This window comes from Equus quagga, chromosome 14 (assembly GCF_021613505.1).
Source record: "Equus quagga isolate Etosha38 chromosome 14, UCLA_HA_Equagga_1.0, whole genome shotgun sequence".
Taxonomy (NCBI): domain Eukaryota; kingdom Metazoa; phylum Chordata; class Mammalia; order Perissodactyla; family Equidae; genus Equus; species Equus quagga.
Window position 1 is genome coordinate 44,823,725 of NC_060280.1, and position 26,598 is coordinate 44,850,322.

Genomic DNA, 26,598 nt, shown 5'->3' on the forward strand with positions numbered 1-26,598 from the left:
CCCTTTTACTTTTTTAAACTAAAACCTACTAATACTGGAGTAAAGTATTGCAGTGTGAACACTGCGAACGGGTGTCTCATAGAATACGCTTTGGAAACACTACATTACTGTCGAGAGAACAGCCAACTCATCCGACTGCAGTTTTCTGCTCCTCTTTTCTTCTCTGGTTAAAAGAAAGGAAGGAAGAGAGTTAGGGAGGGAGAGCAGAAGAGAAGGAAAGAGGGGAGGAGGGAGAAAGACAGAAAAAGAAAAGTACTATGTACTCAACTTGGTTTGCATAATAGCTAGTAATATGTCATTTTTCTAACCAGAAAATGGAATCTGTGGCAAACATGCTTTGTTGCTTCTTGCTCACACTGCTTCCTTCTTTGAAATTCTTGGTTTATTTACAATTTCATTTTCCTAAAATATCTTAAGGATACGCTTGAGCACACTCTGCCTTGCATAACTCAACTCTGTCAAAGCTTTCTTGTAGAAATTGCTTCCTTTTTTAAAATGGAGTATTTTCTTTTCTTTCTAACCACCATAAAACTATAATCGAGTTTTATATATATTTGAGATTTCCACTTCTGGAAAGATGGAGTGCATATACTTTTCCCTATTCCTCCCGCTAAATGCTGCAAGAAACCCTGGACATTATTTATAAAACAATGTAACAAGACTGACAAGTAGAGTGAAAAGATAGACCACCTAGGACCTTGGGACCCAAGGAATGACACAGTGGTGGGTTCCCTGGGACTTTTTTTTTTTTTTTTTTTGCTTCTTATATCCCAGAGTGGGTAACAGAGGAGCCAGCAATCCAGACACTCCAATGGACACAAACAAACAAAAAGAGTCCCAAGGAAAGTCTGCTCTCTGCAGCCTAAAGCCCAGGAAAAAAATACCCCAGCAACATTAAACACTTTTAGATAACAACTGCTCTGCTCCAGCCAAACACCACAGGAAAAAACAAAACAAAACAGACTACAGCTCCCACCCACCACACCAGCAAAGACTAAGTGGGCAGCCTAAGTTTCCACCCTCACCAGGCTGTAATGAGGTAGCCCAGGCCATGGCCACTGTGCCTGCATGGTGTCAGAGAAGACTGAGTAGATAGCCAGGACTTTCATCACCACTGAGTGTTAATAAGATCCTGCTCAACCCATGATGTCAGTGGAGACCATGTGGAGAGCTGGGACTTCTGTGCCCATCTGGTGCTGATGAGCACCCCTCCCCCTGCTCTCTGGAATGGTATCAGGGGAAGTTAATGAGGAGTCAGGATGTTCACCACCCATCAGTGGTAACAAAGCCACTCACCCTCACTTCAGTGTCACTGAAGGCCATGTGGGAAGCAGTAAGAAGACAGCTATGCCTTCTAATTAACATGGTGTCAGTGAAAGGCTAGTGGTGAGCCTGGACTCCCACTCCCACTCAACAGAAATAAGGAACACCTCCCCCAGATTACCCTCTGAGGCCAAGCTAAGACTTGGACTTCCACTGCCACCTGGCAGTAATGAGGCAGCATTCTGTTTTCCTGCTTAATGCTGTTGGAAGAGGACTGCTAAAACACAATATTTAAATAAAAGCAAGAGTTTCATAACACAATACCCCAAAATGTCTAGGTTTCAATAAAAAATCACTCATCGTACCAAGAACCAGGAAGATTTCAAGTTGAATGAGAAAAGACCATCAAGAGATGCCAACACTGAGTTGATACAGATATTAGAATTATCTGACAAGGATTTTAAAACAGCTGTTAAAAAAAAATGCTTCAATGAGCAATTACAGATATATTTAAAACAAATGAAAAATTAGAAAATTTTAGCAAAGAAACAAAACTATAAAGAACAACCTATTGGAAATTTCACAACTGAAAAATACAATAACCAATCTAAAAAAATTTAATGATGAGCCCAAAAGCAGAAAGGAGAGGATAGAGGAAACAATCACTGAATTTGAAGATAGCAAAATAGAAATTACCCAATCTGAAAAAAAAAGAGAAAATAGAGGAAAACAAAATGAACCTCAGGGACAAAAGATTGCAAATTTGTATCATCAGAGTCCCAGAAGGCGAGAAGAAAGAGGGTGGTACCAAAAAAGTATTCAAATAATTAATGGCTAAAAAGTCCCCAAACTTGGCAAAAAATGTGAATCTACAGATTCAAGAAGCTGAGTGAAACTCAAACATGATAAACCCAAAGAAATCTACACCAAGACACATCATAGTCAAAGTTCTGAAAACTGAAAGACAAAGAAAACATCTTGGAATCAGGACGAGAGAAATAACACCTTACCTATGGGGAAAAACCAATTTAGATGATGGATTTCTCATCAGAAACCATGCAGGCCAGAAGGAAATGGCACATTTTTCAACTGCTGAAAGAACAGAAACATCAACTCAAAATTCTATGTCCAGAGAAAACATCCTTAGGAATGAAGAGGAAATCAAGACATTCTCAAATGAAGGGAAACTAAGAGAATTTGTCACCAATAGACCTATCCTGAAAGAACAGCTAAAGGAAGTTCTCTTAGTAGAAGGTAAATGATACAGAAAGAATCTTGAGACATCAGGAAGAAAGAAAAAACACTGGAAAGAATAAAAACAGGTAAATGCAATAGACTTTCCTTCTCTTGAGTTTTCTAAATTGTTTGACAGCTGAAGCAAAAATTATAACAATGTCTAACATAGTTCTTAATGTAGGTTGAGGAAATACTTAAGACAACAGTGTTCTAAATGGGACAGGATAAAGGGACATAAAGAGAAGTAAGATTTCTACACTTCATTTAAACTGGTAAAATGTCAACACCAGTAGCCTGTAATAACTTATGTATATATAACATAATACCTAGAGCAGCAACTAAAAAGCTATACAAAGAGATATACTCAAAAACACTATTGATAAATCAAAATGAAATTCTAAAAAATGTTCAAATAACCCTGTGGAAGACAGGAAAGCTAAAACAGAGAAACCAAAAACTGGAGAACAAACAGAAAACAAAAAAAAATCAGGCTTGAGCCTTAACATATCAATAATTCATTAAATGGAAATGGTCTAAATACACCAATTAAAAGGTGGAGACTGACAGAGTAAATAAAAAAAAAATGACCCAAATGTATGCTTTGTTCCAGAAACTCACTTCAAATATAACTGTATAGGTAAGTTGAAAGTAAAAAGGTGGAAAAAAATACCATGCAAATATTAATCAAATGAAAGCAGAAGTGATGCCAAGATAATTCAATGGAGAAAGAATAATCTTTTCAACAAACAGGCAAAAAAATTAAGTTGGGCCCTTACCTAAACCATAGGCAAAAAATTAACTCAAAATGGATCAAAGATCTAAATGTAAAAATTAAATCTACAAAACACTTAGAAGAAAACAGAGGAGTATATCTTTGTGGCCTTGGATAAAGCAATGGCTTCTTAGATTTGGCACCAACAGGACAAGAAAAATTACATAAATTTGACTTCATCAAAATGAAAGGATCTGTGTCCTTCAAAGAACATCAAGAAAATGAGAAGACAACCCACAAAAGGGGAGAAAATATTTGCAAATCATGTATCTGACAAAGGACTAGTATCCAGAATAAAAAAAAACTCTTACTAATAAACAATAAAAATACAAATGACCAAATTTTAAAATGGGCAAAGATCTGAATAGACATTTCTCCAAACAAGATATGCAAATTGCCAATAAACACAGGAAAAAAGGCTCAACATCGTTAGTCATTGGGGAAATGCAAATGGAAACCATAATGAGATACTCTTTCACACCCACTAGGATGGCTATAATCAAAAAGATGGACAACAGCAAGCATTGGTGAGGATATGGAAAAATTGGAATCCATTGCCAGTGGAAATGGAAAATGGTACAGCCACTTTGGAAAACACCTTGGCAGTTCCTTAAAAAGTTAAACCTTTTAACTTTGGAGATAGCTATGGAGTTTCCTTATGACCCAGCAATTCCACTCCTAAGTATATACTCAAGAGAAATAAAAATGTATATCCACACAAAAACTTGTACACAAATGTTAACAGCATTATTCATAATATCCAAAAGTTGGAAACAACCCAAATGTCCATCAATTGATGAATGGATAAGCAAATGTGATACATCCATGCGATGGAATATTATGCAGCCATAAAAAGGGATGAAGTATTGATCCATGCTACAACATTGATGAACCTTGAAAGCATTATACCAAAGGAAAGAAGCCAGATACAAAAGACCATGTATTGTATGATTCTATTAATATGAAATAATCAGAATAGTTAAATCTATGGAGACAGAAAGTAGAGTAGTGGTTGCTATGATAAGGAGGAATTGTGTAGTGACTGCTACTAGATATGGGATTTCTTTTTGAGGTGATGAAAATCTTCTGGAATTAGTGTGATGGTTGCACAACTTTGTGAATATACTAAAAACCAATGAATTGTATACTTTAAGGGTGAATTTTATGGTAGGTGAATTATATCTCAATTTAAAAAATTAGAAAGGAAAAGAAAGCAGAAATGACTACATTAATATCAGATAAAGTAGACACAATTGTTCATAGCTTTATTTGAAATAGCCCAAAACTGGAAACAACCAAAATGCCCCCCATATGTGAATGGTCAAACAAACTGAGGTAGATCCATATCATAGAATAATACTGGGCAATAAACAGGAGTGAACTATTGACACACACATGCACCTCAAGGGCATTATGCTGAGTGAAAAAAGCCAATCTCAAAAGGTCCTATTCTGTTTGATTCCATTTTATAACATTCTCAAAATGACAAAATTATAGAGATGGAAAACAAATTAGTGGGTGCCCGGGCTTAGGGATTGGGGGCGTGGAGAGGATGACTGTCACTACAAAGGCACTGGGAGATCTGTGGTGATGGGACGATTCTGTATCTTGATCGTGGTCGTGGTTACACAAATCTATACATGTGATAAGACAGCATAGAACTGTACACATATATTGTACTGACGTCAATTTCTTGGGTTTGCTATTGTTTGATATAATTCAATAAGATGTAAATATTGGGGGAAACTGGGTGAAGAGGACCCAGAATCTCTCTGTAGTATCTTTGCAACTTCCTGTGAATCTATAATTATTTCAAAATAAAATGTAAAAACGAAAAGCTTTTGTAAATAGTTACATAGAAATTTCCTCACAGGTGTTGATAGACCATGTTGCTTTTAATCTATTATTTGAAGATAGAACACAAAACAGAAAAAATAGTAGAGTCTAAGTTATAAAAATAATTTTGGTAAGAAAAAGATTATATCAATTTTGATATTTAAATTTATTTAAACATGAATAAGTAGACATTTTAAATTAAGTATCTTTTAAATTAAGTATTCAGTTTTCTTGAATAAAGTATGTGCTAGTTATTTTATGGATTGAGTTACTGAAATTAAAATTGTCAACACAAGATGGCACTAAATAAAAGTAAGAAAAAACTTGGTTGTTTTGAAATTATGAGCTTTGCTACATATGGCTAAAACAAAACTGAACAAAACACTTATCAAATGAATCATTGTTTGTGCAGTTAATGAAGTCCCAAATTTACATGAAAGCTGAATTGTGTTCAGCTTCAATAATTTAGTTTTAATAACTGGTTCTATCTTCACTAATTGGAACATTTAGGCTTTACTGCATTTTCTAATCATGACTTAAATTTTCAAAGAGGTACACAAGACAAGAACCAAAGAGAAATCAAGTTAGAAATAACCGGTAATAGTAAAGTGTTAGCATTCTCTATTTTTTTACAGTTTTCCAAACTAACTAATAGCTTTGAAAAACTGAGATTACACCAGATGAAACAAAATAAATTTCGACGAAAAGAATTACCACACCCCAAAGAAGAAACACCCTTTGAACTGAGCAATTTGAACCTGAAATTAGAGGTGAGCTGTGTTTTCCTACTTTCTTCCTGTCTATTAAAGATTGATTGTGGTCGTTGTGGGCTCTTTGTCTCTGGTGTACACAATGGCACGTACAGCTGTGGCAACAAACACTGTTACAAATCAACTTCTCATTGAATATATTTTCTCAGTGCACCTTCTCTTCAGGCACTTAGTGAATTAAAACATCACTTTGATTTATACATCTTTTATATATATCAGCATTTTTGGAGAGCCAAAAAAAAAAGGTTCAAAGAAACTGCAGCTGTTGAGTGAAATTGAAGGACATCCCTCGGGTCAGTTAAAGCGAATGTCTAATAAATCTTTTAATGGCTATTTAACTATTAGGTACTTAAATCCCAAAGACGCCTCATAACAGTTTTCAGAACCAGGCTTGAAGTTTCAGGGTTTTTTCTTTAAAGAGGTAGTGCCATTTCAATATAGCCACCCCATATCACCCGGAACTTCTAAAATCTCAGCCCCTAAAAAGGTTTACTGTGTCACAGATGCACGTATTCGTATCCCCTTAACCCTCCAACCTTAGGGAAAACAAACCACCTACTTTTCTTCCCTAGCTCTTGAGCATTTCTCCTATAGGTAATGTAGCAGTGGATAGATTCTGCTATAGATTCCTATCCTCTGGCCTTAGCTGAATTCCCAGGGCTGCTCAGTTATTGTTTTTTAATTGACCTCAAACTGACCCTTATCATGTTATCCCACTCAATTTCTTTCATTATTCAAGCCCTAAGCTCCAGCTTCCCCCAGCCACCAGCCAATGCTATCAGTTTCTTCTACTTTGTTGATAGACACTGGTTGTGTACCTCCCAATCACCCAGGGAGAAACCTCTTAGGACTCTGACCTGTTCCTCTCTCTTATTCGTCATGTTCCAGCCCAGTTGGCCCCTTTCCCTTAGCTAATGAGTCTTAATCTCCTTCCTCCTCCTATCGAATGGTCATGGCCCCATTTCATTCTTTATCTTATTCTTCAATTAACAGTCCTTCTCAAACTTTTCCTCCGAAATATTTTCAAGAGCAAAAAATATATGGGATCACAGCCCTAAAACCAGCCTGTTGCAAGAAATTTGTTGGTAGTCTTGGGTTTTAGTTTGTAAATTTCTGCAAATTTTATATTCTACTGAATAATGAATGCACATTTTTTTTAATACAAAATTACTGTCGCTCAGTAAAGTTGACCCACTAGGAAAATGCACCATGTATAACCCCCCGGCTCTCGCAGTGGTGTAATTAGACTGGCTTCAGAAATATCCTGGTTGCACACAAGATGCACAGAGATGTGCACCGTAATATACATGTGCTTTCGGCAGAAGTGCAGGGATCGAGTCACCGATTATCCGTTTGGTTGACTTCTCATGTGGTTTAGTGGGAGAACCACATTCATATAAATTGTTCAGACAAAGAAAAAGCCTTTAATTAATATTAAGTACTTTGTGTGTACACGTTTTACATTTAGGAAACTAAATATTTACATAAAATATGTCTCATGAAATTATAGTGGAAATTAGTAACAAAATATGACTTGAAATGTTTGTACTTATACAAAAATTTTTAAGCACATTATGTAGATACAGTTTAATCTGTGTAATTATGGAAACATTTCATGTACCTGTTTTTACTTAGAGCCATCTGAAAAATTAATATGTAAGAGATGGACTGTTCTAGTTTTAGTCCACATCTAAGCATGTTTTTCCTTTGGGACAAACATTTCTACCCCAGTATAGTAATAGAGCATTGGGAAGCAGCATGCTGTCGTGGAAGAGCATGACAGTTTATAAGTTAAAGCAGGTCCTGACAGACTCGTTTATTTGCCCTATGACCTTCAGGCAGGCTGTTAACCTCACAGAAATTCCATTTTTTCACCAATAAATGGGGCTAAAAATATCTTATAGGTGACACTGTAGTCATGGAAGAAAAAATGTGTGTGCGTGTATTTAGATGCAGACTGAAGCGTGCAGGGGTGAAAATACATGAGGTCTGCAAGTTGCCTTAAAATACTCCAAAAAAAAAGGATAGAGACTAGGCAAAATAAGGATGGGTTAAGCAGATGGTAGTTAAACTGGGTGAAGGGAGTTTGTTTTACTCTCTACTTTTATGTAAGTATGAAAATTTTCACAATAAAAAGTTAGAACTATCTTACAAGTGGAGGTTTGTAGAGTCCCTGACATACATGCAGTAGTCACTAAAGAAATGTTCATTCCATCTCTCAATATTTAGCAGAGGGATTAAATATATATATATAAAATGTAGTTTACACTAATTTTAATGACGCCGACCCACTGTCAACCTTAAAGACCCAAAGAAGGTTTTCCGGCCATGGAGGACTTAATCTGGAGGTTTAGGCAGGTCTATGAACTCCCTGGGACCCTCTAGATCTCTGCGTGGCCCCATAGCTACTGGATATATTGTGCTTGCTCGGTAATCTTGAACCCAATACATCTGTAAGACCAAGGAAGCCAGGACTGTTATAAGCGCCTGCCGATATGTCTGACACACATTTCTAGCCTTGCTTGGCCTCATTCTTGGCCTCATTTCTACCTATTTGCTTCCTTTGTAAGGAATTGAGGTTAATGCTTCTGTGTGCTCCTAAAGCATGCTGGGAAATATTTATTTTCAAGATTGAGGTTGTTGGGTGGGTGATGCTAAATATTAATATTACCTGAAAGACATGAACTCTGTGTCAACCTTGCCCACATTTTGACTTCTGACTCCAAAGACTTCTTTCTAAATTGGAAGTAAACAGCAATTTTTTTTATCTACCTTGTATTGATTTGAATTGTTACCTATTTTCTACTAGAGCCTAGTTTTGCAAATTTGTCACTATTACTAAAGTCTCTGTCTTTGTGTATCTAACTTAAAATTGTTGAATGTTAGAATTGAAGTCAATAACTTTAAACTGACTATCTCAATTTATCTTAATAAATATATTATATTTATCATAATATTTAAATATATATACTTAATATATATATTTATATTATATATTTATATAAAAATATATAAAATTATTGTATGTTTAAAAGAGGGTCTAGCCATATTTCTCCAACCTTATTACCACCACTCAATTTCAGGTCACCTTTAATTACTGTAAAAGTGTCCTAATTTATAGCCTTCCTTCACTGATTGTTTTGGGACTTGTGAATTTATAAAATGAAAATTTCCCCACATGTTCTTTAAAATCATTTCTCTGTAGAAAATATGAAATGCCATTTCCTTCTCATTTTAAGCAAAATGTAGTTTTTACTCTCTAAATTGGTGTATTTATTTACCAGCATAGCCAATCCAGTCATTTCAACCATCTTCAAAACAACACCAATCACTCTGGCTAAATGAACTATGTTCCAATTTGACACATTATTGGAGATGGCTGATGTAATCATGACCTCCTCTGCATGGCTTTTATGTGACACTATCATTGTACTTACACTGTAAAATTATTTGTTCACATGTACATTTCCCTACTTTATTATATATTTCTTGATTTTTTTTCTTTCAAAAATGTGTTTCTTTTAATCATGAAATAGTTGTAAATTCTCTTCTCTCCACAGTACCTGCTGGGCACTAGGTGCTCAAATATTACTGAATTGATGGTGGAAATCAATACATGCATGCCATGTATCGATATACAAAAATATATAGGAATGGACTTAGTATCTGTAGAGTTTGTTTCCAACCATGTTGTTTTCTTTGCAAAATTTAGTGAGAAATGTTTAAATTCTAGGAAATATTAATACCATGCTTTTGTTTGTACAGTCGTGGAATATAAGTGGTGCCTGGCACTTTGTCAGGTACTCTGAGCAATACGAAAGTAATGAAACCCTTAAGTTGCTTACAGCTTGGACAGAAAGATAAGATATAGAGGCCAGCCCTACCTAAGCAAAATTGAGAAGCAGTGAAGTCGTCTTTGGTGTTCCCAAAGCCATACCCTTTCTTCATGTTAAGTTGTGAGCAGATAATCATGCTCCATGAACACACTACTTGAGCAAGAACTTGAAGAACTGAGCATGCTGTATCAAGCTAGGTCCACTGCTTCCTCCCCAGGTTAACCCCGTTGGTACTGCCTGAATCGGGCCTGGGATGGTTGTTCTCTTCTCAGCAATGAGTGGATTTTGTCTTCACCTTGGACAGGAGCTTTGAAAGCCACAGGGGACAGAGTCACAAAATCAATCCAAGCCCCACACCCTAACAAAATAAGGGAGCAGCTTTGGTGACTGAGTGTAGAGAATGAAAGAAGGAAAAACACTTCTGGTGTCAGGTCAGGGAATAGAAGAGAAGTACTGGTTGATGCAAAAACTTGTTTGAAACTCCCTGGTTAGTAATCAGCATTCATTCTCAGAGAAACTTCTTACACTTTTAGCAAATAAAATGCTTAATTTTCTAATACAAGGATTAAGTTACAAATCCCATATTTTCCTAGCAAAAATTAGGCAATATATCTAATAGTAAATCCAAGATGAGTGATTATTACTTTTTTTGTTTTCCTAGTGGGGAAAGAATGCAATTACTTTTTTCTAAGAATGAAGATGTACAAATGTAAAATGAATAATTTTCGTCAATTTATTGTTTGCCCCTCCATTTTTTTTAAAGGAATTTAGAACAAAGTCAAGAGAATGGGACAAGCAAGAGATACTATATCAGACTCATCTGGTTTCTTTAGATGCTCAACAAAAGTTATTATCTGAGAAGTGTAATCAGTTTCAGGTACATTATCTAATACCATCTTCGAAATTAGAAGAAATTAGAGGTTAAATATTACTATCTTTGCCATTCAGCATGTAGTCTTTTTACAGATTGAAATACCAACTAAGGGGAAATAACCAGAGTAGGTCCAACACTGGGTAAAGTCACAAGTGCATGAACCATCTGTATGGTGAATTTAGCCTACACGTCTCAAAGGATGGTGCTGTTAAGAAGTTCACTGTTATTGTATCATTAAATTACATGTTGTTTCGCATGCCAATAGACAAGTCGCTTAGAAAGTCTGAGATTGCTTGGTCTCTGCCCTCAAGAACGTTATAGCCCAGACACAGAGATAGTATATGTACAGATTTACAGATAATTAATGACAAGTGAGTGGAAAAAATCCAAATCATTTTAGAGGCCAAAGGAGTAAGAGAAAAATTTGCACTGAGATAGTCAGGAAACACATTCTCCAGCAGGGGTGAGACTGGGCCTGGACCTTGAAGAATGGATATATTTTGAGACAAGAGAGAATTTACTCCAAGTGGTGGAAATAACATGAGGGAAATCACTGAGGCAAGCGAGCAAAAGGCAAATTCTGGGATGGAAAATGGGCCAATTGGCTGGAAGTCCAAGTGGGAGGTGGGGAGGGGTAGTGGGCGGTAAGCCTGGTGCGTTGGATATAGATTGTGATAAGCCTTAGAGGCTTGGCTAAGGAGTGTGGAGTTTTTATTAAATTCGATAAGAAACTACATTTTTTGTTTGATAGACTTATTCTTCATTCTTTAAGTTACTTAAATTATATGTTATACCTGTTCCCTGAATTCAACAGTACAAGATAATCTAATGTGAAATTAATAGCCTCATCCCCTACTCCATTCTTATCCATTTAATGTAAACACTGTTAACGGTTAGGTGTTTATCTTTACATGCTTTTTCTTTTGTTTGTACAAACATGTAAATATATATTTATGTGAAAGTTAAATATTTTTCCTTTTTAAAAATTTGCTTTTTTACTTAATAAGCCATGGATATCCTTTCAAGTCACTGCATAAAACTCTACTTAATTCTGCATAATATTTCATAGTATATAGTATGTATACCATATATTTAATAATATATAGTAGATATGCCATAATTCTTTCAATCAATTCCTTATTGATGAACATTCAGGTTGTTTCCTGTTTTCTGCTATTACAATATTGTAAAAAGTATCTTTGCATATACTTCTTTACATACTAATACTTTCCTTTTGTTAGATAAAAATCCTAGAAATAGTTGTTGAGCCAAAGAGTTTGTCCATTCAAATTTTTAATAAATACCAGCAGATTACTTCCCAAAAGGTTATTGTAATTTACAATTCATGAACAGGCAATGGGAGTACACATACTCTCACCAGCAAGCAATGTTATCAATCTTTTGATGTTTACCAACTTGATAGTTTGAAAGCATATTAGTCTCATTTGCTTTGCATTTCTCTGACTGCTTATAAGGTTGAGCATCTCTTCATATGCTTCTTAGCCTTTTTCATTTCCTTTTCTGCGAACTGCCTGTTCATAAACTTTGCCCATTTTTCTTTTGTGTTGTCTTTTTCTTCTTGATGCATAGAAGTTTCTGTACATCAGAAATTGTTAACCTTTGTTATATGTGTTGACAACTGTTTTCTATAATCCAGTTGTTTTTGTTTTATTTTGCTTATTTTGTTTATTTTTGGTCATAGAGACATTTTCAAAATTGTGCAATTGAATCCATAATTTTCCCCTTTTTATATCTTTGAGATCGTCTCCCTTGCTGAATAAGAATTCCCTACCCCAAACCCTACCCTACTCTACATCTTTGCTCTGAGGTTTTACAAATATATTTTCTCTTTATGCTGTCTGAAATTGAGGTTTTAGAATAAACACAAGACTGAATTACAAAGGGCAAAGCTTCATTATCTCATAAGGTATTTAAAGATGTTCTTCCTAATTCTTTTCTAGCATTCTTGACCTGTATGATAGTCTCCATTTAATTGACACAATTTTCATATTTCTCAGAAACAGGCACAAAGTTACCAAACTCAGCTAAATGGTAAAAAACAGTGCATAGAAGACAGCAGCTCTGAAATTCCTCGGTTGATGTGTGAGCCAGATCCCAGCTGTGAAACCAATGAAAGAGATGAGTTCATTATCGAAAAATTAAAATCAGCTGTGAGTGAAATAGCATTAAGCAGGAATAAGTTACAAGATGAAAATCAGAAGCTCTTAGAAGAACTGAAAATGTACCAAAGGCAGTGCCAGGTGAAGATTTATTTATTTTTCCATTGATACTGCCCATGAGTTGTATAAATGATGACTCAAAATGTATATGGATTAGAAAGCTAATTTTACATTACATGTGTAAATTCAGCTCGTATTTCCTCTCAGTAAGTAACTCTCACTTAATGTGTAAATCCAGTAATCCCTTAGGTACTTTACCCCACTCAAGTGCACTTTGGTTCTGCAGTGGCATAATAATAATGTATTACCAGGGCAGTATAACAGCGGGAACTTACAGATGTCTGTGCCTGAAAACATGACCATTTAGCCACACACCACCCTCTGTCCCCACTATTCATTCTCTCTGAACCTGTGCCTCTTTGACTCACAGGAATCTTGGGTTGGAGATCGATCAACAGTCTAATAACCTTAGTGAGAGGCATGGGGGTCAATCCCTATGACTTATCATTGTTTAACTTTTCATAATCATTTACCAAGCAGTGGCCTGGAGGTTTGTGTGTGTTGTTTTTTGGGGGGGTGGGCGGCGGTAACTTCCACATTAGCAGATGTGATTCATGGTTTTGCCAGCAGTAATTTTTTTCTTACCTCAAAAATCTTTTTTTTTTTGTCTCTCTGCTCTTTGTAACCACTAAGAAGGTTATACAGCATTCATCAATATGGGTCATTACCAATTTCTTTACTAAATATGTATTTCTTATTCACAGATATCCCAGTTACTTGAGACATTCTTTAGTTTTATCTCCCATTCTAGGTCCCATGTCCCACCTCCAAACATTCAGCTTCTTTCAACCAATTCCTCTGTGTCAGTTGGCCCATTTCTTCCTGCCCGCTTTTCCCTCCCCATGCTAAGGTAGTCTTTCTCAGGTCACTGTCTGGGCAACTCCTCTAAGGTTTTCCACCTCAGGATCTTCTGCCACTTGAACTCGCAGGGTCATTTCCTAGTCTTACGCCAACTCCTGCTTCCCCCATCCTGCCACATTGTCTATGGGATCGTATGGGGTTAGTTCTTTAACTTCTTTCTTGGCCAGCGTGTACTCTTCTCTGTTCCTCTTTCCCCCAGTTTGCAAGAGGACAGAACACAAAGCTCCCAGCTTCTCCTACTGCGTGGCATTTCTGAAAGAAGTACATCTCCCCCCTCCCAAACTCTAGCTTTGTTTGGGGAGGGGGATCTTATTCTAATACAAATTAGAAATCAGCTGTAAGCAAACAAACCAAGCTAAGCCACAAATACTAAACACTGAGGAAGCTATACATTTGCTAGAAATAAAAAGGTATTGCTGATGTTTTCTCTGGCTTTGCTGTAATATAAATGGGATTAGCCCTTACTCATCTGCCCTAGAGGTTGTGTCAGGTGGTGTTCAGTGTTCAGCTTTCCAGTCAGCCCACCCAGTCCTGTTGGAGGTGGATTTGCACGACTGCTGGTCCTGATGGGATTCTCTCCCTCTCAGGGGCTGCTTCCCACACATCTCCCTGGGTATGGGACGTCAGTCCTGTCTCTGGCCCTGATTTACACCTGATCTTAACCAAAAGGCCGAGAAGCGATCTGGCCCTGATTTAAAGACAGCTTCACTTACATCATGCAGCTGTCTTTGTACTGCTGGAGTCTACACCAGGATCACAATCAATAAATAAGGAGATTATTTTTCTGGGTACTTCCAAAATAATCTCATCTGGTTTCAGGTTATCCTGCATAGACTAAAGAGTTCTCTTTGTCCCTTTTTGAGGTCTTTTTGGTTCTGGTCTCTAGAAATCTATTTTCTGCTCGGACCTGTTTTGTTCTGTTCTCTTTAGTTTGCCTGAAACATATTTCCTTAGCGAGTCCAGTTATGAAGTCTGGTTCTGCCCTTCAGTGAGGTCCAGCTTCTTCACTAACATCAGTTCCTCTTAATCTCCCTCAAAAGAATTCTGTTTGGACTGATTACAGCATGTAAGAACATCCTCTTTCACAGGCTGAGGTTCAGTTTTTGGTTCTTGGCTCACTTGTAGAATAGAAATCACTACTCTTACCCTTTTCTAGAAAGAGCCTCTGTTCTCCTCTCTTGGCAGCATGACTGGCTTTCTCTGTAATGCTTTCCTTGACCAGCCCCACCTTGCTCCTTCTTAGAACTTTATCTTTTATACTTTTCCAGGAAGTAAGTGGCCGAGTCTTGTTAAAAGAAGGAATATTGCAAATAGAGGAAGAGTGTACATTGAGAAACATTAGTAAATTAACATCCTGGGTTCAGATTATAATATCTACCCTCTCTCCAGGTAAATACCGTAAATCTGTACTTCCCACGCTTATCACACTAACACACTCCTATTGACAAGAAGAGACAAAGTGCAACCTGGGAGTCTGAACGTGTAGCAGGAAGTTAAGGGACTCGAACCACCTAATGACCAAGGCCACCCTATCTTGTAACAATATCATTTAATTGATTTACCCTCCTGCCCCAAGTCCAACAGGATATGACTCATCTCCTCACCCAAGATCTCTACCAACTTCCCGGGGCTTACCTGCACTCCTGAGAAGGCTCTATAGATTGTCTCGCTAAGGAAAGTCCAGTTACCCACTGTGACTTTTCCTTATGTATACATATATTAATGTACTTGATAATTTATTAATCTTCCTGAATATGTACTAACAAAAGCCCAGCTATTCATAGAAGTCAATATAATTTTGAAATATTTTTATTGATATTTATACTAAAGGTTATAAAATAACAGTACTAATTGCCTAATAGTTATGACTTTCCTTTAAATCAGTGGCTGTCTACTGGGTGATTTTGCTCCAGGTGACACTTGGCAATGCCTGGATACGTTTTTGGTTGTCACAAGAGGGGAAAGGGGTGCTATTGGCATCCAGTGGGTAGAGGCCAGGGATGCTGCTGAGCATCCTGCAATGCACAGACAACCCCCACTACAAAGAATTATCCGGACCAAATGTAAATAGTGCTGAGGTTGAGAAATCTTACTTTAAATTTTGAAATGTTATTTTTCTCATATTCTTCACTACTAATTCTCTAACTCTACTTTGTAATGTTTTCCATAGTCAGTGATAAATTTTAATATGACTATCATTTACTTATCCACCAGTTTCTGTAAGTTTACCAGATATTTTTGCAAATTTTTGTTCATTTAAAAAAATAATTTAATTATTCTTGAATCTAGGAACATTATTAAATTTAAACTAAGAATCTCCATTTTATACTTTACAAAGGAATCACATGTATTAAAAAACAGATCAATTATTCTGAAGTATGTTTCACACACACACCAAAAATATGTTATAGTTCTAATGAAAAGATTTTTGAGAGGTAATTTGCTTCAAAAACTTCAAGGTGTCTAAAGGATAAGATTTCTACTTCCAAGAAAACATTTAATTATTTTTGATTCATTTAGGGAAAAACAAGCAGAAAAAAATGCTTTTTTTTGGCCTTTTCTGTTTTATTTCCAAATTCTACTTACGTTTCATTCTTTTGCTTTAGAATCAAAAGTAAGTGAGAAGATATCAGTTATTTACTATTTGATAGCTGATTTGAAATTTTAAAATAACTACTTCTCTCAAACCATTAGGCAAATTTCTAACTAAACAGATGGGCCTTAAACTTGTTTTATTCAAAATTTATATTTTACCAAATGGGAATAATTAGAGGGAAATAATCATTGTAACCAGTGCATGTACTCAGAAAGAAGTTTCTCTTCTCTTTTTTGCAAAACTATCATATGACAGTGTTCCACATCTTGCACATGAATTTAAAAAGACAACCATTTCAGTTTGAATTACTGTCACTAATTATATATAAAATTCTCTTTAGTTTAGAACACAGTTTAGTGCCAGATGCATCTGAATTTTCACATGAATCACATCCTCTCACTTTCTTTCTACAACCTTGAAATGTGTCAGTATACATATTAATTCCACTGCATATATTTATTTACTATGCTGCACTACACTTATATGTTTTAAATGTGCGATATTTCTCACTGGAGGTTAATGACAAAAATAAATTGTTCTGCATTTTTCTAATATCTATGCCCAAAAAATGACCTTTTTGGTTTGCTTGTTAATGTGTCATTAAGGTACTAGAGCAACACTGTCCAATAGAAATATAATGCAACCTACAAATATGATTTAAATTTTTCCCATAGCCACATTAAAAGAATAAGAAATGGGTGAAATTAATACATAATAGTAATATATTTTATTCAACACAATGTATATCCAAATTATTATCATTTCAACATGTAATCAATGTAAAAAATTATTAATCAGATATTTTACATTTCTTTTCATACTAAGTCTTCAAAGTCTGATGCGTATTTTACACTTACAACATCTCGATGCTAAGTAGTCACTGGAAATCCCTGATCCGTGTTTAGATTTTGTAAAATTTACAGTTAAAAAAGTTGGTTTATATGCCCAAGTTGTTCCAGACAAACTTGAAAGTGTTCCAATAACTGGATCCAGTACCAAAGAATCGTTTCCCTGAATATTTGCATCCTCATTGACAAATAATTGATTTGACTTTTATGCAAAAGCTTGCCAATTCTAAAGCTACATGTAAGTTAAATAAATTCACTAATTTTTGTGTCAGCTCAGTAGTATTAACATTGAATTCAAAGAGATATTGCAGAAGTTAAATAACAACTGTCACTTTATCAATATCAACAAAGCCTCTTTTTTTGTACTTTTATAGTCAATTTACATAATCCTGTGAATTATAATTAAAATATTTTGCATATTCATTCATGTTAGAAAAATGTGTCAAATCATTATTATTGATGTGTATTACAAAAAGTTTCAATTTTAGCATAAATTCCTCTGCCTGTATAGCTAGATCACAAGTAAACTTTTTTTTCCCCTTAATGATATCTCCAAATGTCACTCTTACAGGTATTATTTTCTAATAACAGTAAACAAATGGACTCTATTATTATTATATTTTACAGAATTTCAGTTAACTCTAGCCTTTGGTGACACTACATTTCATTGGCCTGGAGTTAGAGCCCTTTTGTGCCCCCCACCTTCCCCAAGTGAAGGCAGGCCCACTTTTCTACATGCAGCTTCGTGTTCGATTGCTCCCTGGTGGCAAACTTTCCAAGCAGGGAGTCCAGATAGTGCCTTCTTCAATTGGGCAAAGTAATGGATGACATTTGCATCAACTTACTTTGTCTTTCTACTTGCTAATCTATTGTTTCACATTTCTTTTGTTTATTTTGAAATTTTAACCTCATCTGAAAAATCCTCACTGGTTGAAACAGGGACTTTATCTAAACAAATCTTTATTCAAACAAGTCTATTAAATCACTTATTTGAATATATTTTTATACTTATTTCCAAGTCAGCCAGGAACATCTGGGCCTAAAGTATTGCAATTAGGTCCTTCACTGAAACCAGGTCTCTAGTTCTCCTGGAAAATAATATATATTTAAGGCTTTGGTAAAAAAAAGTTCATCTGGAAACTCGTATGTCCTATACTGTCTACACAATTATATTTCTAGCCTTTGTGAATTTTTGGATAAGAATTAATAAGAAAACATATGTCCACATAAAAGCTTGTACATGAATTTTCATGGCAGAATTATTCAAAATAGCCCAAAAGCAGAAACACCCAAATGTCCATCAATTGATGAATAAATAAATAAAATGTGGTATAGCCATACAGTTAAATAGTGTTGATCAATAAAAAGGAATGGAGTACTGACACGTGCTGCAACATGGATGAACCTTGAAAACGTTATGCTAAGTGAAAGAAGCCAGTCACAAAAGGCCACACATTGTATGATTCCATTAGTGTGAAATGTCCAGAAGAGGCAATTCCATAGGGACAGAATATACGTTAGTGGTTGCCAGGGGCTGGGGGAGGGAAAAGGGGAATGACTGCTAATGGGTATTGGGTTTATGTTGGGAGTGATGAAAATGTTCTGCAATTAGATAGTGGTGATACTTGCACCACTTTTGTAAATATACTAAAATCCGCTGAACTGTACACTTTAAGTGGGTGAAATTTATGGTATATGGATTATATTTGAATAAATCTTTTATTGATATATATAAAGAATTTTTTAATAAATTATATTTTAAAAATATCTATAGTGTTTCCTACAGCCTTTTGTAGCAGAGGAAACTCCTGCCTCTAGGATACCCCACCCTGTCTTTACCAATAAGTTACAGGTCTGTTTCACTTACAATTTTGTGTGAAACAGATTATTTTTGCATCTTGAATGTTCTAACTGGACTAGTAGACAAAAGATCTGAATTTTTCTGTTCCATAATCTGCTACTTATGAGCTGTGTAACTTTGGACCAAGTCTGCCTCTCAATTGCCTCATCTATAGAAATGGCAGTGGATTTGATGACCTGGGGCAGGCACACTTAAAAACCATTAATTTCCCTGTATAACTGAGCAGGAGAGACCTGATGATATGGAAGGACTCTGCCATCGCTCTCTCCAGAGAACAGCCAAGTACTGCTGGAGAAAATCACTCAACAGGTCATGGTCACAAATGTCAAATGAGTATTCAACACTGCCAGGAATCCTACCATGTTGCTCCAATCAGCGAACTCTCTCATCCCCATTGCAGGCTACTTAAACTCTCCACTCTCAAAAATCACTCCCATACCCCCACCTTGGCCTCTTCTTCCAGTGATGTTTCCTTTTTACTTCACAAGGAAGATAGAAGCCAAGAGATAGCCACTGTCTTATCTCCCAATATCCGGATGCATATGCTTGTCTACATTCCATCTTCCTTCTTTCCTGCTGCAAGAGCAGAGGGACCCTTTTGCTTTAGGCAATTCTTCCACTTGTGCTTTGGGACCCACGCCACCCACCTTCTCAGGAACCTGACACCATTACTATTAGCCCTTCTTTCTCCTAACTGGGTCCTTCCCAACAGCTTTTAAATTTGCTCAAGCCTATCTTATTAACAAAATAAAACTCTGGCCTCACAGGATTGCTGGTGTTTCTAGTTACCAGCTAAAGTAGGGCTCCTCTTGGGCAATAGTGGAGCCATAACCCATGGTTTCTATTTCACTTTGTTGGTCAACATTGAAATTAGATTTTTCTTGGCTATCTTGTTTAAATTGGAAATTATTTGCATTAATTCAAATTTGATGCACTGATATTTTACTCACGTTTCCCTCTTTCAAATGTACCTAGTGTGACCACATTTGTGTGATTATTTGATTATTCTTTGTCTTTTTCACTAGACTGCAAGCTCACTGAGGACAGATTCTGTGTCTGTATCCTCAGGACTGAGCTCATCATAAGAGCTCAGTAAATATTTGTTGAATAAACGAATAAAGGAATGAAATTCTGTAAGACAGAGCCAGCAAAGGACTAAATATCGGTTCATTTGAAATTAGGCTGGTTCATAGGTGTTAAATATTTTTAAATGTATTATACATCATGGTATCTACATGTGAGGATTGCAAATGTTTGATGTTTCTATTTAGGCCATGGAAGCAGGACTCTCAGAAGTGAAAAATGAGTTACAGTCACGTGACGATCTCTTGAGAATTATAGAAATGGAGCGGTTGCAGTTGCACAGAGAATTATTAAAAATAGGCGAGTGCCAAAATGCTCAAGAAAATAAAAAAAGGTATATTCTTTATATTCAGCAGCCTGAGAAAAACTGTTCAAACTATGATGTGTGAATATTTTCTAAAGTTTTATATTTGAAACTGAATAAAAAGTCTGTTTCCTATTAACATGCTGTTAATTATTGGATAATGTTAGGTATTAAAAATAAAATTAGTGATTATTTTTCTTCAAAATTAATATCTTTACTTACCTAGAAAATCATATCCTGTTCTGATTCATGGATACTTGTGTGACACACTGGGTCAGAAATTTTCTTAGAACTTTCATTCTTCAGGATATTGTAAACAATATTATAGTTTAGAGCTGGTATTTAATTATATATGTTGATAAATAAGATTTATTGCATATTTTTTCAAATGCTTTTCTTTTTATTGCCTGTAAACCTGTTATTAACTTTTTCACTTGTAAATATTGTATTTATTTTGGCCTCCACTCTCACCAGCTTGTCAATTCCATTAGGGTTTTGTTAGAACAGATTTTTTTTTCTCTTTGACAATCAGACAGATATTGCATACTCCATAACCACAAAGGAAATGGAACTGCTGTTGATTATTAAATGTTTATGCTTGTGAATAGACAGTTTGACTGTTCTAAACATTCATTGCTGTTCTAATTCTCATTAGAACTTGAATCCTTTTCAAATCTGAAGGCTAATGCCAGACCAATAGTAGGATTTTAAAAACTGAATAGCCAAATGGTGAGGGATATTTTATTGAAAGATGATTACGTTGTTTTAAAGGCAATAATTATTTCTTCAACGTTGTGGGAGCTGCTAGCATTTCTTTGAGGTCTACACTTAACAACAAATGGGAAATTAAGGTCCCTAAAAATGACTTGTTGTGTGTCTCACCAAGGATGGTAGAATGCCTATTAGCCAGTCAGCATTTTGTTTTGTTTTGTTTTGAGGAAGATTAGCCCTAAGCTAACTATTGCCAATCCCCCTCTTTTTGCTGAAGACTGGCCCTGAGCTAACACCCATGCCAATCTTCCTCTACTTTATACATGGGATGCCTACCACAGCGTGGCTTTTGCCAAGTGGTGCCATGTCCACACCCGGGATCTGAACTGGTGAACCCCGGGCCACCGAGAAGCGGAACGTGCAAACTTAACTGCTGCGCCACTGGTCCGGCCCTGGTTCCAGTCAGCATTATTGAGTGCTCCATGTACAAGCTATATATCATTGTCACCGATCATTAATAAGTCAACTGGAAATATACTATATGCAAAGCACTTTTCTAGTGTGGTGAGTTGGTAAGAAATGTCTTTGCACAAATAATATATATGCCAAAAAAATATAAGAAATTTCCTAGAAGAGCAAACCATTCAACCCATGTCTAGCTTTGGTTTTGTGAAGAGCATTGGAGGTGCTTTCTATGGAGCTATCTCACAAGGCCAATCCTGCATTCCAGACATTGCCAACTCTCCTTCAATAGGTGATTTAATCCAAAATTTTGCTGTTATTTGTATCTTTGGCCAATACAACTCTTTTGTTATGCCTGATTGCCATCCTCTTATTAAGTTGGTATTTATTTTGGTCTCCAAACTACACCTTTCTCATTTGGAGGGTATTCCTCAGTTCTAGTATTCTGAAATTTGATGAAAAGATAGATACTTAACTTTTCACAGCTGCCATTGTATTTTAGACTTTAGGCATAGATTTCTCAGCCTTCATCTTTCCCATTGAAAGTTTCTTTTTTTTTTTAAAGATTGGCCTTGAGCTAACATCTGTTGCCAGTCTTCCTCCTTTGTTTTTTCTTGTTCTCCCCAAATCCCCCAAGTATATAGTTGTATATTCTAGTTGTAGGTCCTTCTACTTCTAGCCATGTGGGACTCCACCTTAGCGTGGCTTGATGAGCGGTGCTAGGTCTGCACCCAGTATCAGAACCAGCATAACCCTGGGCTGCTGAAGTGGAGCATGCAAGTTTAACCACTCGGCCTGGGGCCAGCCCCTCCCATTGAAAGTTTCTAATCCTTTCAGTTTCTTCTCATATGAATGTGGTTCTATCCTCTTTATTGGCTTAGTTTCTTTTATTTGGACTCTGTTTCTTCTTTACAGTTGTTTTAAGGTAAAGCAGCCCAAACTAGTAAGTGTACATGCATGATAGTTTTATAGAAGTAGCAATGTAATGTTTTTATTCATTTTCAGAACCTTTCTCAATAATGCTAAGATTTTGTTAGCTTTTTCCTTTTTTTAGTTGCAGAAGCACCTTGGGCTGATATGTTCTGAGAGTCATTAAAAATAATTCCAACAGGGGCCAGCCCCATGGCCTAGTGGTTGAGTTCAGCATGCTCTGCTTTGCCGTCTGGGTTTGGTTCCTGGGCACGCATAAGCTTGGGGAAGCTGCCTGTGCAAGTTGGGGGTCCTTATTGCTAGGATGGGGATGAGATAATTAGTACCTACATCATAAAGTTGTGATGAGGATTAAATGAGCTAATAGTAGCTCATCAGTGGCTGTGCTGTGTCAGTGACCCATGTATAAACTAGAGGAGGATTGCTACAGATACTAGCTCAGGGAAAATCTTCCTCAAGCAAAAAAAGGAAGATTGGCAACAGATGTTAGCTCAGGGTGAATCTTCCTCAGCAAAAAATAATAATTCCAACATTCTTTTCCTACATGACAAATGATAATTCCTTTATATATTTATATTAGCATTTTATATTAGCATGATTATTGTTTTCTTCTTTGAACTTGTCCACATTGAAGTTTGACATTTGTTCCATTCACTCACTGAAATTTACAAGTTTATCATGAGGTTTTTACCATTCAGTTCAGCGTCCCACTCCCTGAAACTGATTAGGAAGAATTGAAACATAGGAAATTTCATTTTTCACCTCTTCCAAATCATAGCAAATAAGAAAAATGTAATACTGATCCTGAAATAATGTTTTAAGAGAATATTGGATAAAATGTTCACAATATACTACTGACTGGGAAATGAAAGGGGACTGAAAAATAATGTGTACAGTACATTCTAATTGTATGGGAAACATGAATGTATTTATACACATATGCATAGGAAAAAAAGACAATATACACAAAAATGCTAACAATGGTCTTTCCTGGATGACAACATTCAAGCAGTATATACTCTGATATACTCTGTTTTCTACAGTTAACATATATATATATATACACGATAAGCAGATAGCAATCCAGTCTAGATATGTGTATCTCAGGCATATCACAATTTTTTTTTTTTTTAAGATTTTTTATTTTTTTCCTTTTTCTCCCCAAAGCCCCCTGGTACATAGATGTATATTCTTAGTTGTGGGTCCTTCTAGTTGTGGCATGTGGGATGCTGCCTCAGCGTGGTTTGATGAGCAGTACCATGTCCGCGCCCAGGATTCGAACCAACGAAACACTGGGCCGCCTGCAGCGGAGCGCGAGAACTTAACCACTCGGCCACGGGGCCAGCCCCCATATCACAATTTTTACCTTTAAAAGATCCCTGTACTTTCAGTCTTTACATTAGTTATTTCCCTATTATTAGTCAGATTTTGTTTTGTTTTGTTTTGTTTGTTTGTATGGTGTAAGTTTTTGATTTGTGGAATCGTTTAAAAACTTCTTTGGAAATCTGAAATTGTACTCGCAGGTGGGTGCATTCCTCCAAACGCTGGACTCTCCCAGATTAGTCCAGCATTAGAAAGCATGCTTGCCTGGTTATCTTTATTTTTCCAACTTCCCTGATGTGGAAATGAACATTACCTGCTTATGCTTCCTGTGGAAATTGTACTTTTTATACTAGTCTCTGCTTTTCCCCTCTAGTGTCCACATGTAGTTGCAATTCCATTTTATAAATTGAGCAGCAAGAGAATGTATTTGAGCTCTCTCTGGGTGGACTGTCAGATTTAATCATTTTGGATCACTTTTATGGAGTAGTTGCTACCCTTGGATTTCCCCTTCCAGGATGTAGAAGCAAGTCAGGTGTATTTCCTTTTTTTAATGGGTTCCCAAGTTATCTTATGATAAAAACAGCCTTTTCTTCTTATCCAAAAATCTTATCTACATATGCAAACCCAATATTCTGTCAATTTTTAATGTATAATTGAAATTCCATATTAGTTGCTACTTTATTTTTTTTTTTTTTTGCTGAAACCATTTGCACTCAGTTAAATATGTAAATACTTATGGGATCTGAATATATTAGAACTTGCAATTTCTATAACTAGAAATGTTTCCAACAAACTAATAATCTGTCTCTGCAGCCTACAATGGTCTAAATTAACAATATAATCATAACAATATATCAAGGTAAGCTTAATTTTTACTCATTTTAATTTGTAGACTTGAGTTGTCTTATTCACCTTCTATTAAAGAACCAGAAAGGAAAAGGAAAGAGCTGTTTTCATTGACCCCAGATCAACCAAATCATGAAAAAGAATTGAACAAGGTATGGAATATAATGAGCTCCATTCTTCCAGGTAGATCTGAAGTCTTTGAATACAAAGGGGGAAAATAATCTTCCTTCTCACTCCCTTCTTTTTCCTTCTATATTTTCTCCTAATAAAATGACTTGCAAAGCTGCTAATTCTAACATTTTTCTGTGCAATGCTATAAAAAACACAAACCTTAGGTCCTCGCTCTGCCACTGGGAGACTGCCTGTGAGCTGTGGAGGGCCTGTGGCTCCGTGAGAGGGAGCTTATAGCAAGCAGTGTGAGAACACAGACTCACGCACTCAACCATGTGTTAGGTGCATAAGCTTGGGGAAGCTGCCTGTGCAAGTTGGGGGTCCTTATTGCTAGGATGGGGATGAGATAATTAGTACCTACATCATAAAGTTGTGATGAGGATTAAATGAGCTAATAGTAGCTGTTCCCTAAATAGCACTTAGCATGTGCCAGGAGCTGTTGTAAAGGCTTAACTAATCCTAATTCATTTATTCCTTACAACCATTTTATGAAATAGGTACTAATATTATTCTCTTTTTACATTTGACGAAACTAAGGCACAGAGAAGTTAATGATTTCCCGCAATATCACACACCTAATAAGTGGCAGCAACCAGATTTGAATCCAGGCCATCTGGCTCCAGAGTCCATACTTTTCCTTTAAGTTAAAATCTGTAAAATAATGCATGTCAAGTGCATAGAACAAGGCCTACCTAGCTCAGAGGAAGCACCTAGTAAACTTGGCTGCTGTTGTTATTGGTTACGCCCACATGTTGTCACTGAGCACCGAGCATATGCCAGGTACTCTGCCAGGAGCTAGGAGTACAAGGATGAGTAGGACCTGGGCACTGCCCTTAAAGACCTTGTGATTCTCAACTCTCCTACAAAAAGTATATTCTCCTCTCCCCCTAGTAAAATCCAGGAATGGCTTTCTTTCCAGGGGTTTGTCATGGCTTCTATCCAGATCTCTGGTCTTTAGGTTTCAGGATCTCGGAGAATATTCAATGCTATATAATCTAAACAATTGTTAAAAGGAGGAAGAACCTGGGAGTGGCTTTGAATTATCATTTAGTGCCCAGCACAGGGCCTGGAACACAATAGGTGAAAATATTTAGAGAATGAATTAATTAATATTAATGCTAAGGTCTCCTATAATTGTACAGGGTCATAAATTCAGCTGTTATTTGTATAAATTCCACAAACATTTATTGAGCATCTAGTAGGACTATAGCTATTCTGCTTATTTCTGTAGGAAATTCAGTGACGTCAAAGACAAATCCTGTTTCCCAAAGAGTTGATTGTCAGGCAGCTATTAAGTGTAGAAAAGGTGTTACGAATTAATGATCATTTTCCTTATATTTTTCACATAATCACACAAAACTAATTTTACTGATATTTAAAAATATAACTTTAAAAGACTGCTTCTTACTGGTGTCCCCAGTGAAAGCATTACGATAAAACGTTCATTAGAGCCACCTAAATATAATTACATTGTTCTTAACCTCATAAATTTAGAGAGAGTAATAAAACTTTGAGTAATGTAAGGAATCTACTGATTTTGCACAGTTTTGATATGGAAGGAGAGAATACAGGCAAAAATCTCATTACAGGCTCTAGGAGACCTCTAGATAATGCATTGCTATGCAGAAAAGGTAACATGAATTGTGTATAAATAGCTCTAGCTTCCAGGAAGTGTTTGTGGAGAGTATTTTCATTCTCTTGTAATAAAACCAACAAGAGCCATGTATTATGGCTCTTGCAAGTGTTTTAGTTCTTTCTCTTTTTTTCAATATAGA

The 26,598-nt window shown here is 36.1% G+C and overlaps 1 protein-coding gene across 3 annotated transcripts in view; it reads left to right on the forward strand.

The window, feature by feature from the left end:
• Positions 1–26,598, forward strand: part of DEUP1 (deuterosome assembly protein 1) — an 88,354-nt gene that overhangs the window by 25,315 nt on the left and 36,441 nt on the right. For 2 of the 3 annotated variants that reach the window (XM_046637498.1, XM_046637499.1), the window contains 5 exons: positions 5,743–5,877; positions 10,477–10,590; positions 12,606–12,848; positions 20,265–20,410; positions 24,699–24,804. In XM_046637498.1, coding sequence (XP_046493454.1) covers positions 5,743–5,877; positions 10,477–10,590; positions 12,606–12,848; positions 20,265–20,410; positions 24,699–24,804 — 744 coding nt within the window. The remainder of the gene's footprint in view (positions 1–5,742; positions 5,878–10,476; positions 10,591–12,605; positions 12,849–20,264; positions 20,411–24,698; positions 24,805–26,598) is intronic. The other variant, XM_046637500.1, reaches the window with a different exon arrangement.